Here is a 16,822-nt window from a genome sequence, read left to right as displayed (position 1 = left end):
ATCTACTTTCGTAGGTGGGGAATAAAAATATCCACAAAGTTATTTTAGCACTTAATATGAACCATAGTTTCCGGTAATATGATGTAAATGTTTGATCAGAGTCACACAAATCATACCAATTTTTCTCATGAAGTTTATCATCTTCAGAAAATGTGAAATCAATATCCCAGTATTCAGCACCTTGTGTTAACATGCATTATAATAAGCTTGAATTACTGGATGCACTTAAGAATTTCTACAGGCCATACATACATGGCCTTAGCCATATTTGGTACAACCAGATCAGGGACATCTTATTCCAGTTCTTCAATAAAGCTTTACATAAACATGGACAACAATTTATCCAGTAATTTTGAATGTCATTAAATATAAAACAATTGTATCAAAAGAACTATAACTCATGTTTTAAATCCATCATCTGTCCATATCTAAACTTTGAAATTTTTCAGTATTCATAGATGTTGGCCACTTCTGAATGATACATGATTAAGGCCACAAGTTGAAAAGTGAAACTACAACCAATGTACTCAAATAACACATGAAAGGATACAAAATATAAGGTTATTTAGAAACTGGCCTTACCACAACACTTGATATTCAAAAGAAAAGAGGATGAAAATCAAAATATAAAGTTGTCAGCATATCACTACAACGCATTTTCCATGTATTTCTTTAAATTTCACAATACTAAAACGAGTAATTAAAAAAAGACATATGCATATTGAATTTGTTTTAAATATAAACTTAAATACTGAAATTGAACAGTTAAAATTCTAAATCTCTAGAAATTCATATTCAAAAATGTTCAAAATTTAAAGTAGGTTAACTTTTACCTATTGATACTAATAACAATGCAGTTTGAAGCAAATTGATCCCAGCATATATATCTAATGAGAAAATACAGCATGTGAATATTATCTCCAATCTGATGTTTAAATAACCATAACATTGGAGTGACAAATTGTTAAAAACTTTCTGAAATTTTTCAAAGTTGGCTTATTTTATAACTTGCAACATAATTTTCAAGTTTCAAGTCAACCAATCTGACTTTATTCTAGTGTGAAACATGTGCAAATTTGACTTAAATCTAATTATTGTCCTGTAATTTTGGAAAGAAAAGTGAAGATTTCTTTTCATGGCGTCAAATATTCCAATGTAAATCATGTGACATACCTAAATGTATCAAAGAAAACCAAAAATGTCAAACAGCACATCACAACATCATATGGTCCAAATAGAAAATAAACATAACAATATATAATGCATGATCTACTGCTCACTAATGTGTATACACCCAATCTTGCTTTTGATTGTAAGGAAATACCTTTACATCTACCAGATTATGATAGAAGCAGACAAAAGAAAACAGATAAGCACACAGGGTTAAGCTTGGAAATATCAAAATGTGTACTCAACATAAGGAGGCTTTAATTTGCATTTGCTAATAAGAATTAATGCAATAAGAATTTCTTGGCAAACAGTAGATAAGTGAAAGATCTAATAATGTGTAGATTACACATGTATGAAAATTGCTACAAAACATCAACATTGAAGATCTACTTTTTTTTATCTGCTGTTAGAGAAAAAATGCTATACAAATGTGTTATGGACAGACAGACAGAGAGGATGGTTTAATAAACAAATCCATATGCCCATGACTTTGTTTCGAAAAACTGTTATCGTAATCTATAACAATCTAATTGTGAGGACACTTTCCATTCAAACACATATTTTCACATGAAACAGCACAAACTACTACTTCTACATTTTAGTGAACACTCCTTCAATATAATCAATGGTGGCAATATCATTTTGTATTTCATTAAATGTCCATTCTCCATGACAAAAAAAATGTTACATCTTTCCATTGAATAGCACTATCTTCTTCAAGTTTGTCTTAAAACAAATATTTAATCTGACTCTTCACTTTCTATCAGATCTTTTATACGACTGAATTTGACAGGAGAAACATGTGGAGCAACAGGTTGTGGTTTTCTGTCATGTCTGTTGTATTTACTTCTTGCATTACGTTGACCTATCACTAAAAAGAATAAAATGCAATGTAAATTCAAGGTAACATACAATGCAAAAGCTATAATCAGAAAAAACTAGAGGCTCTCAAGAGCCTGTGTCGCTCACCTTGGTCTATGTGCATATTACATGTATTAAACAATGGACACAGATAAATTCATGACCAAATTGTGTTTTGGTGATCATGATGTGTTTGTAGGCCTTACTTTACTGGACATTCTTCTTGCTACAATTATCTCTATCTATAATGAACTTGGCCCAGTAATTACAGTGGAAAATATATTCTAAAAATTTACAAAAAATTACAAAAATTTATGAAAATTGTTAAAAAATGATAATAAAGGGCAATGACTCCTTAATGGGTCAACTGACCATTTCGGTCATGTTGACTTATTTGTAAATCTTACTTTGCCGAACATTATTGCTATTTACAGTTTATCTCTATCTATAATAATATTCAAGATAATAGCCAACCAGATGCTCCGCAGCTATATACGATCGCAGAGGTTGAACCCTGAACAGTTGGGGCAAGTATTGACACAACATTTAAGCTGGATTCAGCTCTAAATTTGGATTGTGATGAAATAGTTGACACAGCATAGGTTTCTGCTCTAAATCCTTTGGTTTTTGAGTTATAAGCCAAAATCTGCATTTTACCCCTATGTTCTAGTTTTAGTCATGGCGGCCATCTTAGTTGGTTGGCCGGGTCACCGGACACATCTTTTAAACTAGATACCCCAATGATGATTGTGGCCAAGTTTGGTTTAATTTGGCCTAGTAGTTTCAGTGGAGAAGATTTTTGTAAAAGTAAACGACGACGGACACTGGACGCAAAGTGATGGGAAAAGCTCACTTGGCCCCGAGCTAAAAATGAATGGGTCCCTAAAACATTTTTAATTTTAGAACAATCTGTGCAAGCTTGAGAGTTTTTTATTCAATTGATATGCAGGAAGTAATTTTGCGATTCATAAGATTTTATTCCAGCTACACACCCTTAGTGAGTCAACATTTAGCTTTATTCAATTTAACAGATTTGTTCCGAGTAGGGTATTTGGTCTTAAAAACATTTTCATAAAATTGACAAGTTTTTATAAAATGCAGTTTTGGATTCCCATTATCATGATTATGTATATCCACTGTAAAAGTGTGCTTTAAGTAAAGGACAGCATACAAAATTGTTGTCCTGCTAAAGTTTGTAAAGTGCCTGTTATGAATTTTCTTTAGAATTTGAACACATTTATCAGCCCCGCTGTACATGAAGATAACACTCAATAGAGTACAGTAAAAATCAATGAATAATAAGTATAGATTATAGCATGCCCTTTTCCATATTGGCCCTGGTATCATCCTGAGACTCCCATATCAGCCTGAAAGCTTTAGCAAAAGGGCTGATATGGTCAAGGGATGATACCAAGGCCAACATGGAAAAGACATGTTATAATCTATTTATCATATACTTAGACTAAATAACAAATGATTTTTACTGTATGATAATAACATCAAATTTACGTAAATTCCATATTTTTCGAATTGGTGCTTAGCGGGCTGATATGAAAAGTTTATCACATGCTTCGATTGTTATCACATGCCTTTCCGTAACGTTATCGCATGGCATTCCGGTGATACTCGGCATATTCCGGAAAATACACCTTGAACGCAACGTTTTTAATGAAAAACATTACAAAGTAGTGTACAAAACAATTATTTGGATACTGAAAATTATATTGTGTAAAATAATGATAAAAACATATAAACAACAAACAAATTATAAAATAAATACATTTTTTAAAAGTTTCAAACATAATTTAGAAAGTTATACTTTTCCCAAACAGTGTTCATTATGTATATTGTTGATTTTTTTGTCGATTAGTCCATATTAAAATGTTTTCTTCTCTGTTGAGGCATATGGTAGAAATATTTCATATCGAATGTACTAAATTTGGGGTTTGACGTCCTTGAAATTTCACTCTTTAAACTTCTATTTGGGAACCACGTAAAAGGATCAATAAACGAATCTGTTATTTTTCTCCATTGTTGAAGCATATGATAAAAAGATCATAACATGTCATTTTTCATATCGCATGTATTATCAGCCCTCGGTCAATATCAGCCCTTGAGCCATGCGGCTCTTGGGCTGATATTGAACCTAGGGCTGATAAGACATGCGATATGAAAAATGCCATGTAATAATCTGATACTATCACATATTTAAGTTCTGAGGAAAAGAGAAAACAAATTTCAATTATAACAATTTAATGAAACGTTACAGGCAAAAATCTTAAACATTTTATTACAAAAATGCCGTTAAGGATCTAATGATGTCACATCATTTGGAATCAGGGCACAATAACCAATAACCACTTTTTTGTCCCAGGCAATTTTGAGGTAATTACATATGCAACACCCGACTTATTTGTAACAAATATGTGATAAAGTTTAATATTTTTCACACTCTTTGTTATAGTTTATAAAACAAGACTTAGATTTGTATATATTTTTTTCAAATAAGAACACATTTTGACTTGATATGATAAAAAGGAGTTATATGGTATACATCAATGTGACAGTAACCAAACACAACCTAAACACATCTAGAAGTCAACTGTCTACAAAAACAGGTGTTTGTATAATATGTCAAGGTCCTAATAATATAATGTCTAAAAATTATATAGAAATGCTGACATATTGTATAAACACATTTTTTGGACACACTTGAAAATTATCATTGATATGTTCATAATTATAATAACTGTTAACAAAACTTTGAAGTTTTGAAATACTAAGGCTGATGTACCTCAGGAATAGATTACCTTAGCTGTATTTAGCAAAACTTTCAGGATTATATGGTCCTCAATGCTCTTCAACTTCGTACTTTATTTGGCCTTTGTAACATTTTTTTTTTATTTGAGTGTCACTGACAAGTCTTTTGTAGATGAAACATGCATCTGGTGTAACTATAAAATTTCAATCCTGGTATCTATAATGAGTTTATCTATATACAAATTAATATATTGTTTTAGACATATTAACTTTTGTCTATTACTGCCAGTTGATTGCAAGATGCCTTTCATTATTTTTCTTAGGTTCTAGACGTATTCACAGATGAAATACTTGTATGAAATGACAAGTGTGCATTTTTCAAAAATAAATGATAATCACCTTTTTCTTTACCGATAATATTGTCACAATCGAGTTCAGCTGCTTCCTTTCTCAATAAAACCATTGGAACCTGTTCCTTACTTGGTTTACCTACAATGTAAATTTAACCTACTCATATATTTATCTATCATTCATTTTAATGTATGCCTCAAGACCTATCTATTTTGGTCATGTTTAACTTTTATGTAGATCTTGTTTTGCTGAACATTTTTCATTTCTAAGTTTATGCTATTTATTACAGTTTTCAAAATAAAAAGCAAATATTTTTTTAAATGGTAAAATTAATTATTAAAGGGCAATAACTTCTGTAATAAGTCGTCTGATAGTTTGACTTAGATAGACAATAGAGCTCAACATTCTGAAGATTTCTGCTCTGTCAGTACATGTATTTCTTTATATACTGTGGATTCATTATTATTCGTTGGATACCAATTTTGTGGATTTTCGTGGGTACAGGTGAACCACAAGTTCAAATGTCCAACGTATACTAAATTTTGCTTGGGCTTTTATGTAGAATTTGGCAAAACCACTAATTCAAATATCCATGAACATGCAAATTTTGCTCAATCCATGAAAATTAGTACCCACGAAAATAAATGAATCTACAGTATTGTGGTTTTCAAAATAATGGGCAAATCTGGCATTTATTTTGGGCCATGTTGGCAATCTTGTTTGGCAGATAGGTAATTGGACACATTTTTTCAAACTCGATACCCTTAGGATGATTGTGGTCAAGTTTGGTAAAAATTTGCCCTATAGTTTCAGACAGATATTCATCTTTTAGGACAACAATGTCCTTCAAGAATTTGTCATGCAGTTTTGATGTAAACAGACAATGGGTAGATATATATCTAATATAAACAAGATGTGTCAAAGCGACACGAATGGCCCCTTCTCAAAAAGTTGAAAAATCTGCAATTTCAATAACACATGTGGACACAACCATGATGGCAGTCACATATATAAAAAATCAGCTTAAAATATGGATGCTTATAGAAAATAAGTCCATATAACTGTGATTTTCAACAATTTTCAAAGTTGTAAAGCCTAAATTTTGGCAAAAATTATCAGAGTGGAATGAAACTTAATCTTGATCTGTATCTCATCTTGGTTAACTCACATGCGAAAAATATCTGAAAGAGTTTAGAAAAAAAGTCCATATAACTGTGATTTTCAACAATTTATCAAAGTCCAAAGGCCGTAATTTCGGCAAAAATTAGCGGAGCAGAACGAAACTTAAACATGTTAAACTTGATCTGTAACTCATCATGGTTAACTCACATGCCAAAAAATCAGCCCAATATCTGAAGGCGTTTAGAAAAAACTCTGTATAATGTTTTGTGACGGAATTTTGGAATTACAGACAAGGGTAAAACTATACGGCACCGACAACTTCGTTGCGGGGCCATAAAAAGAAGATGTGGTATGGTTGCCCATGAGACAACTGTCCACAAGAGACCAATATAACATATACATTAACAACTATAGGTCACTGTACGGCCTTCAACAATGAGCAAAGCCCATGCCGCATAGTCAGCTATAAAAGGCCCAGATATGACAATGTATAACAATTCAAACAAGAAAACTAAAGGCCTTATTTATATAAAAAATGAACGAAAAACAAATATGTATCACATAAACAAACAACAATCACTGAATTACAGGCTTGACTTGAGACAGGCACATACATAAATAATGTGGCAGGGTTAAACATGTTAGTGGTATCCCAACCCTCCCCCTTACCTTGGACAGTGGTATAACAGTAAAACATCAGAACAACTATAAAAATCATTTGAAAAAGGCTTAACTCATCAGATGGACAAAAATACAATTGGACATGGCCGGGTACTTGTACATCCCGACAACAAAAAGACACTAGAAACAGATCTGAGAGTAATCACAGTTATCTGACAGCTAGTTCAAAGCCACTAACAACTAATAAACAAGAGTGCACACGATGAAATGTCTCGCCTTCTATACTAACCATTGATATTATGTTGATAGTCCTAAGTATAAAGTTAAGCTTTATAACAACTGTCACATAAACTTAACATTAACCAAGATAACTAAACAAAGACCAATGAACCTTGAAAATGAGGTCAAGGTCAGATGAACCATGCCAGGCAGACATGTACAGCTAACAATGCTTCTATACAACATATATAGTTGACCTATTACTTAGTTTAAGAAAAATAGACCAAAACACAAAAACTTAACACTGTGCAATGAACCATGAAAATGAGGTCAAGGTCACATGATATCTGCCCGCTAGACATGTACACCTTACAATCATTCCATACAACAAATATAGTAGACCTATTGCATATAGTATGAGAAAAACAGACCAAAACACAAAAAATTAACTATAACCACTGAACCATGAAAATGAGGTCAAGGTCAGATGACACCTGCCAGTTGGACATGTACACCTTACAGTCCTTCCATACACCGAATATACTAGCCCTATTGCTTATAGTATCTGAGATATGGACTTGACCACCAAAACTTAACCTTGTTCACTGATCCATGAAATGAGGTCGAGGTCAAGTGAAAACTGTCTGACAGACATGAGGACCTTGCAAGGTACGCACATATGAAATATAGTTATCCTATTACTTATAATAAGAGAGAATTCAACATTACAAAACAAGAATGTGTCCATAGTACACGGATGCCCCACTCGCACTATAATTTTCCATGTTCAGTGGACCGTGAAATTGGGGTCAAAACTTTAATTTGGAATTAAAATTAGAAAGATCCTATCATAGGGAACATGTGTATTAAGTTTCAAGTAGTTGTGACTTTATGGTGACTTGAATAAGACCGGTATCACTCAGATTACAATTCTACATTGACAGGTAAGTTTGTATTTAGCCTATGAAATACTTATTTAGCCTTGAGAATTGAAAGGTCAGTTTCCCTTTCATACAATAGAAGTTGATAAATTTGGCTTCATGCCATTTACCTTGTCCAAAATTAAGGTCACTTTATTGTTATTGTGATATTGTTAAAGTACAAAAGAACCCTATATTCTGACCAATACTTAAAACGTTGTGCATCTTGATTTAATTGTTAAAAGTCTGTCAATGTTGAGTTTTAGGGGTTATTTAAGGCCTTTAAATTGCATATTTCTTTACATGGTAGTTTTTTTTTCAGATATAAAAAAAACTATCTGCTTGACTGTTATAGAAATAGACTATGCGTTTACACCAAATCTGACAAATTATTATTTAGTTGCAAAATATTTTAAATGAGACCTGAAATTTTTCTATCTTTACAGCACATTTCAGTCAGTATGTAGCTAATGGTAATATCTTTGGTTAGCTTGCTTGTTAGCTGAACCGTGAAGTCATTGTTAGGTAAGGTAAACTTCCCTCATTTTAAAGTAGCTTAGTCCTACAGAGAGATAGATTTCTTATCTGTTTGGCTACTCTACTATTAAAGGAGGGAAGTTTACCTTACCTAACAATGACTTCACGGTTCAGCTAACAAGCAAGCTAACCAAAGATATTACCATTAGCTACATACTGACTGAAATGTGCTGTAAATGTGCATTGAACAATGTTGAAGGTTAGAATAATCATATAGACTAGAATGAAGAAAACATCTTGGTCCCAAAAAAAACATCATCAACCAGGATATAAAATTCCAAATATCAATTTATCATTGTTTATTATACTAATATCAGTTGAAATCTCAAGCCACTGTTTTTTATGTTAACAAAATGTAGGTCATGTCCCAACAGAAAATCAATAAATATGACATTACAATGTACTCTTAGCACAAACACATAAGGTCACTGTGAAATATACAACTAGGGCAAGAAACTATCAGTTATATCAAACCAGTTTGACCAGATGTTTAGTTTAAAACCAGTTTGACTAGATGTGTCCTATATATTGACAATGTAAATGACATGAGGACCTGCATGGGTTTTTTAATATCTGTATTCTTTAAATTTTGATGGCATTTTCCTTTTAACATGTTTAATAGCCTTAAAAATAACTCTCATTCTGTAAAATGTTTTTATATATAAAATATATATAGTCTTTCTGTTACAAGATTATTTATCAATTATGTACATTGATCATTATATTATCAGTATTGCATTACAGTTACTAAAGTTACCTTTTCAAGTTATTTTGCACATTTATTATTTATACTTTTGTACCGCAGTATTCTCTATATTTTATTTTATTGTTCATTTTCTCTTTTCTCTATTTTTTTGTTGCTATTACATGTATTCTCTATTCTGTAAACCCCATTCTGACCCTCATAGGTAAACTTCTATTGTATGAATGGGATAAACTGACCTTTCAATTCTCAAGGCTAAATAAGTATTTTATAGGTTAAATACAAACTTACCTGTCAAGGTAGAAATGTAATCTGAGTGGAACCGGTCTTATTCAAGTCACCATAATTTCATCAAAACCTACCTTGACCAAAAACTTTAACCTGAACTTTGCACTATCATTTTCTATGTTCAGTGGACCATGAAATTGGGGTCAAAACTATAATTTGGCATTAAAATTAGAAAGATCATATCATGGGGAACATGTGTACTAAGATTCAAGTGGATTGGACTTCAACTTCATCAAAAACTACCTTGACCAAAAACTTTAACCTGAAGTCGGACGAACGAACGGACGAACGAACGGAGGCACAGACCAGAAAACATAATGCCCCTCTACTATCGTAGGTGGGGCATAAAAACTGTACTTTTTTTTCAAGTGGTCACTGAACCATGAAAATGAGGTCAAGGACATTGGACATGTGCTTGACGGAAACTTCGTAACATCAGGCATCTATATACAAAGTATGAAGCATCCAGGTCTTCCACCTTCTAAAATATAAAGCTTTAAAGAAGTTAGCTAACACCGCCACCGCCACCGTAGCCGCCGCCGGATCACTATCCCTATGTCGAGCTTTCTGCAACAAAAGTTGCAGGCTCGACAAAAAATCATGCATCTAAAACTAACCTTTCATTGCAGTTTTCAACATAGTAGACTTAAATACAGCTTTTTCATTTACAGCTTCTACTAGGCCAATTGGATAAAATCGGGAAACCCTCATATATCACATGTATATGGCACTCTGCCTAGTTCTTATAAAGAGCTATACTTAACTTGCATTTTATTCATAGTAAATATATTTATTTCATCTTATCAGGGATCTTTGTCTATACCTTTCATTCCAAGATCTCGGAGGATTGATTTCAGCTTTTCAATTTTCTCTACATTCGTATTTAATCCCCTCAGATGAAATGCTGCATTTTTACCACACTGGGAACACAGACTTTTAAGTGTTTTCACATATTTATTTTCTTGTTCTGGACTTGTTTTATCAGTTGATTTCTATAATGAACAAATAACAAAATTAGAATAAACTCTATCTTATAACAAGAGTGCACACGCTGAAATGTCTTGCCTTCTATACTAATCATTGATATTATGTTGATAGTCCTAAGTATAAAGCTAAGCTTTATTACAACTGTCACATAAACTTAACATTAACCAAGAATTCTAAACAAAGACCAATGAACCTTGAAAAAGAGGTCCAGGTCAGATGAACCATGCCAGGCAGACAGGTACTGCTAACAATGCTTCTATACAACATATATAGTTGACACATTACTTATAGTTTAAGAAAAATAGACCAAAACACAAAAACTTAACACTGTGCAATGAACCGTGAAAATGAGGTCACGGTTAAATAAAACCTGCTCGACTGACATAAAGATCATAAAATATTTCCATACACCAAATATAGTTGACCTATGGCATATAGCATTAGATAAAAAGACCAAAACTCAAAAACTTAACTTTGATCACTGAACCATGAAAATGAGGTCAAGGTCACATGACATCTGCCCGCTAGACATGTACACTTAACAATCATTCCATACAACAAATATAGTAGACCTATTGCATATGGTATGAGAAAAACAGACCAAAACACAAAAATTTAACTATAACCACTGAACCATGAAAATGAGGTCAAGGTCAGATGACACCTGCCAGTTGGACATGTACACCTTACAGTCCTTCCATACACCGAATATACTAGCCCTATTGCTTATAGTATCTGAGATATGGACTTGACCACCAAAACTTAACCTTGTTCACTGATCCATGAAATGAGGTCGAGGTCAAGTGAAAACTGTCTGACAGACACGAGGACCTTGCAAGGTACGCATATATCAAATATAGTTATCCTATTACTTATAATAAGAGAGAATTCAACATTACAAAAAATTTGAACTTTTTTTTCAAGTGGTCACTGAACCATGAAAATGAGGTCAAGGACATTGGACATGTGACTGACGGAAACTTCGTAACATGAAGCATCTATATACAAAGTATGAAGCATCCAGGTCTTCCACCTTCTAAAATATAAAGCTTTTAAGAAGTGAGCTGCCGCCGGATCACTATCCCTATGTCGAGCTTTCTGCAACAAAAGTTGCAGGCTCGACAAAAATTAGATCTTATAGAAGTTAAATCATTTTTTGTGTAAACAGTTGTTTTTATACCCATCATTCTTTGCTCTACGGTGAAAAGTTATCTCATTGAATTAAGATCACATATTCCTACAAATGTTAGTTCAATGCCATCTGATAACAAATTTTGAATATTTCCACAGCCTCCATTAAAATATGGCTTTTGATTATTCTAGATACTTCGTCTAATTTGAACATACATGTATTAAATCCTTACATACAGTATAAATGCTGAAAGAATAAATGAGCAGTATTCCTGGCAATTTTCTCATTTATCTTCATTCTTATGACATTCTTTAACTATCATATACAGATGAATGAATGGATCTTTATCTAAACTCCAGAAGCAAATTAAATGCATTTCAGGACAAGAAGATGTTATTACTTATATTCTTTAGTTTTCTATATTGTGTCGTGTGTACTATTATTTGTCCGTTTGTCCTTTTATCTTTTAGCCATGGCATTGTCAGTTTAATTTCCATCTATGAGTTTGACTGTTCCTCTGGTATCTTTCGTACCTCTCTTAATGTGACTAGAATCCTGCTTTGTACTATACCTAAAGACATACGATTTTTAACATGAATGTTTACAAGGTAACAAGTCTGAAAGAAGATGTCTTGCCCATCCCAGACACAGTATTCCAACTCCAAGCAAATCTGTCTTTAATTTGCTCTTTCTCCTTAATAATGCAAAAGAGCAGCAAATGCCAATTTTCAAGCCTTTGATTTCACCAGGTTGGTATTTTACCCATAACATCCAGAAACATGCTACACAAAGAAGTTTTCAAGGTGCTTTGTAAGGGATCTGATAAATACCTTTTTAAGAATTCTTTGAGAAACAAGAAATCACAAATTGCTGACCCCTTCTGTGGCATGCAAACAGAAAATGTGTAACTTCAACAGAATAAAAAAAAAACTTAAGTTTTACACTTTAAAATAGTTAATTAAAACTTTAAAGGAACAAGCATTCTGAGAGTATTGCATGGCAATACATAGTCCCCTACCAGATAAAAATTCCTCATACTGGAACAAAATGCAAACTTGTTCAACTTGTCATGGTATAAACAAAAAGAAAATATCAAGTCAATATCTTCAAGCATGACTAAAAACAGTGTGGAAAACTGATTATATGAGTGATTTTCCCTAGGACCATAATTCTGAGCAAAAGTATCAGACCTAAACAAATATTTGAACTTGATCTGTAACTTGTCATGATAAAACTATATACTAATTACCAAACAATATCTTCAAGCATGATGGAAAAAAACTGTGGAAAACACTCTTACATTAGATATATGATTAATAGTTCTCTAAAATTAGATATGATGTAATACAATGCATATCTATTTCCAAATTATAATCAAATATAATTGATAGTTCCAAATTTTTGTTATTTCATTTGTCACATACTAATATAGATTTGTAACTTATAAAATGTCGACAACTTTTATCTACACAATGTACATGAATGTAATGTCATGAAATATACACATACCTTAATAAAAATAGATTATTTCCTAATTAATGGATTTCACGTCATACAAAAATTATATATATAGCATTCAGAAAATTAGTTTAAACAAAATAACAAACAAACCTGCATTAACTTCTTCAAACAATTTACCAAAGAATGTTTTTAAAAATGAGTTATCTCCCTTTGAACTGAAATATGACTGACAGAAGGACAGACAGACAGGCGGAGTCAAAACCTAAAGTCCCATTTTGACTTCGTTAACAATTAAACTGAAAAAAGCCAGAAAAAACTATAACTTGACTCTTTATGGAACTTAAGACACCTAATTCCAGAGAGGTAATTTTATATGAATAAGAAATTTGCTAAATCTACCAGCATATTTGAAGGATGAAAAATCCTTAAAAAGTTCTTTACTTTTACTGTAAATGGAGTTTTAAAATCCTTTACTTTAATCTTTTATCAAATATGTTGCTGTAACAAAATGTGTGTTTTTTTTTTAAACTGGCATATATTTACATGATTTATGGGCTGTTCCATTGCACCATACATGGTTTCTTGTTTTTAATAGATTATACCCTTGGTTTTTTCACTTGTCATTTTTTAGCCCTTTAAAGCTTGCTGTTTGGTGTGAGCCAAGGCTCCTTGTTGAAGGCCGTATCTTTGACCTATAATTGTTAACTTTTAATATATTGTGACTTACATGGAGAGTGTCTCATTGGTACTCATACCACAACTTTCTATTATATGATTCCCAGGTAAGGCACTTAAAAAATGTGATAACCTTCAATAGGAGAAATTTTAGAATTTCTTTTACATTTCTATCTAACAAAATAGTCTTGAACTTCCATCCATAACTAATATTTTATAGTGATCTCATTTGGTCTCATGTATATTTTTAACAGGTCAATATAAAAAAGATGTGGTATTATTGCCAATGAGACAACTCTCAACAAGAGACCAAATGACACAGAAATTAATAACTATAGGTCACTGTACAGCCTTCAACAATGAGCAAAGCCCATACCAACATATCAGCTATAAAAAGCCCTAAAATGACAAATGTAAAACGACAAAACAAGGCTTTCTTTATCTGATAATCTCTGACTATTAATAATGTGAACCTTAGATGTTTTCTTCTTTCCTGTACTTTTGACGGGTTTACTTTCCTCTTCTGAACTACTGTCACTATCCCCATCAGAGGTCACCTGTAATGTAAAATGTATTATTTGTATCAAAATCTAAAATGACAATGTTATAAAAGTTTACTCATATAATTCTCAATAAATATTTTCTTATTTTTCTTAATAAGAAATCTGAAATCATTTAATTAGCATTCTTACATAACTCTTCGTTTAATTTAATATCATTATGTCTTTTACCATTTTACAAAACAAGGGAAGTAACTACAAATTTCTATCAAGTGTTTCAAATACACAGATCATTTAAAACACAACAGTTGTCTGGTAGTAACCTCTATAGCCCTCAAGTTTTGCCATATAATTATCCAAGTTCTTTGATTTTAATAGTAACAATCAAAGAACTTCAATAATTATGTTGCTCACCTCCATCATTGACACCAAACTAACATGATAGTGAGAGATTGACATCGATGGTACAAACAGAAAATGGAGACTGTCAAATATTTCGAGTGAAATTTTTCAACAGGTTCTCAACATTCTTCTTTTTTTTCTCAGTATGGCTTGACATATTCTGAACATTTTGAACGGCAAAAGAAAGAAACTGTCAGGAATGTTTCTATACACAATGCAGGCAAAATTTATAGTGTTGAGATAGTGTCAAGACATCTTTTAAACTGTCAAGAATGTGTCAAGGCATATTCAGACATTATAAAGAATATGTCAAGAATATGTCAAGACTGATCTAGAAGAATTTAAGACAGTCATGAATTGGTCAAAACACTTATCAGATGATAAAGAAAGTTTCAAGAAGTTTTAGGCAATGTTTTTTGCTATCCAAAATTCGACCTACCTTATCTAATTTCAAAATAAAAGGCAAAAAAAATAAATAAGAAAATTGTCTAGAATATAGGAAAATATATGCCGTTACTAACTAAACAATAGCGCCTGATGATAATAAGCCTGACCGGTTTCGGTCCTTCAAGGACCTTCTTCAGAGATAAGAAAATTGTCCTTTAAGGGCAATAACTCCTACAACAAATCAACTGTTGATTATTAAAATATTGGCTTATTTATAGATCTTGTGTTTATGATCAATTTTGCTGTTCAAAGTTTCTATTAACTGCAGATTTATTCTTTTCATGGTGTATGAATTTTCATGGATTTCCATCTTTTTTGCAAATGTTAACAGATGATGGACAACAACAACAAAAAAACGCCAGTCCAGCTAAAACATAGTGAGCAATTATTCTAAAACTTTGTCGCAGGGTATACAGGAAATATAGAATTTTGTCTAAACAAGGCAAATACAGAAAATACGAGAAAAATATGAAATGATTGGAGACTGGAATGGCAATTCAAAATCTGAATTAAGGATTGGTGTTTAAAGATTATTTTTTTTGTTAAAATGCAAATAAAATTTTAAAAATTTTGCTTCAATTGATGGTTTCCCCATATTTACAAAATACCTTCTAGGGGTATCATGTATGTTTTAAAGAAACAGCACTATCAAACATGTTTATATAAAGTGGATAAGCTCTCCCTATCATTTAATCTTAACAATATTTTGACATTTAACCTTAGATGTTTTCTTCTTTCCTGTACTTTTGACTGGTTTACTTTCCTCTTCTGAACTACTGTCACTATCCTCATCAGAGGTCACCTGTAATGTAAGAAAAGACATGAAATTCTTTGACAAGAGTGCACACACTGAAATGTCTCGCCTTCTTTACTAATCATTGATATTACATTGATAGTCCTAAGTATAAAGCTTTATTACAACTGTCACATGAACTTAACATTAACCAAGATAACTAAACAAAGACCAATGAACCATGAAAATGAGGTCAAGGTCAGATGAACCATGCCAGGCAGACATGTACAGCTAACATTGCTTCCATACAACAAATATAGTTGACCTATTACTTATAGTTTAAGAAAAATAGACCAAAACACAAAAACTTAACACTGTGCAATGAACCGTCAAATTTGAGGTCACGGTCAAATAAAACCTGCACGACTGACATATAGATCATAAAATATTTTCATACACCAAATATAGTTGACCTATTGCATATAGTATTAAATAAAAAGACCAAAACTAAAAAAAATTAACTTTGACCACTGAACCATGAAAATGAGGTCAAGGTCAGATGACATCTGCCCGCTAGACATGTACACCTTACAATCATTCCATACAACAAATATAGTAGACCTATTGCATAAAGTATGAGATAAACAGACCAAAACACAAAAACTAAACTATAACCACTGAACCATGAAAATGAGGTCAAGGTCAGATGACACCTGCCAGTTGGACATGTACACCTTACAATCCTTCCATACACCGAATATACTAGCCCTATTGCTTATAGTATCAAGGATATGGACTTGACCACCAAAACTTAACCTTGTTCACTGATCCATGAAATGAGGTCCAGGTCAAGTGAAAACTGTCTGACCGGCATGAGGACCTTGCAAGGTACGCACATACCAAATATAGTTATCTTATTACTTATAATGAGAG

At 32.3% G+C, this 16,822-nt stretch overlaps 1 protein-coding gene across 3 annotated transcripts in view; it reads right to left on the bottom strand.

Moving 5' to 3' along the window:
* Nucleotides 1-322: 322 nt before the first annotated feature.
* LOC143076199 (uncharacterized) overlaps nucleotides 323-16,822 on the bottom strand; it is a 36,746-nt gene continuing 20,246 nt past the window's right edge. For 2 of the 3 annotated variants that reach the window (XM_076251893.1, XM_076251895.1), the window contains 5 exons: nucleotides 15,875-15,958; nucleotides 14,281-14,364; nucleotides 10,376-10,544; nucleotides 5,191-5,280; nucleotides 323-2,041 (listed from right to left, as the gene is read on the bottom strand). In XM_076251893.1, coding sequence (XP_076108008.1) covers nucleotides 1,911-2,041; nucleotides 5,191-5,280; nucleotides 10,376-10,544; nucleotides 14,281-14,364; nucleotides 15,875-15,958 — 558 coding nt within the window. In that variant the 3' untranslated portion in view covers nucleotides 323-1,910. The remainder of the gene's footprint in view (nucleotides 2,042-5,190; nucleotides 5,281-10,375; nucleotides 10,545-14,280; nucleotides 14,365-15,874; nucleotides 15,959-16,822) is intronic. The other variant, XM_076251894.1, reaches the window with a different exon arrangement.

Source organism: Mytilus galloprovincialis, chromosome 5 (genome assembly GCF_965363235.1).
Source record: "Mytilus galloprovincialis chromosome 5, xbMytGall1.hap1.1, whole genome shotgun sequence".
NCBI lineage: Eukaryota > Metazoa > Mollusca > Bivalvia > Mytilida > Mytilidae > Mytilus > Mytilus galloprovincialis.
This window is presented reverse-complemented; position numbering and strand designations above follow the sequence as displayed.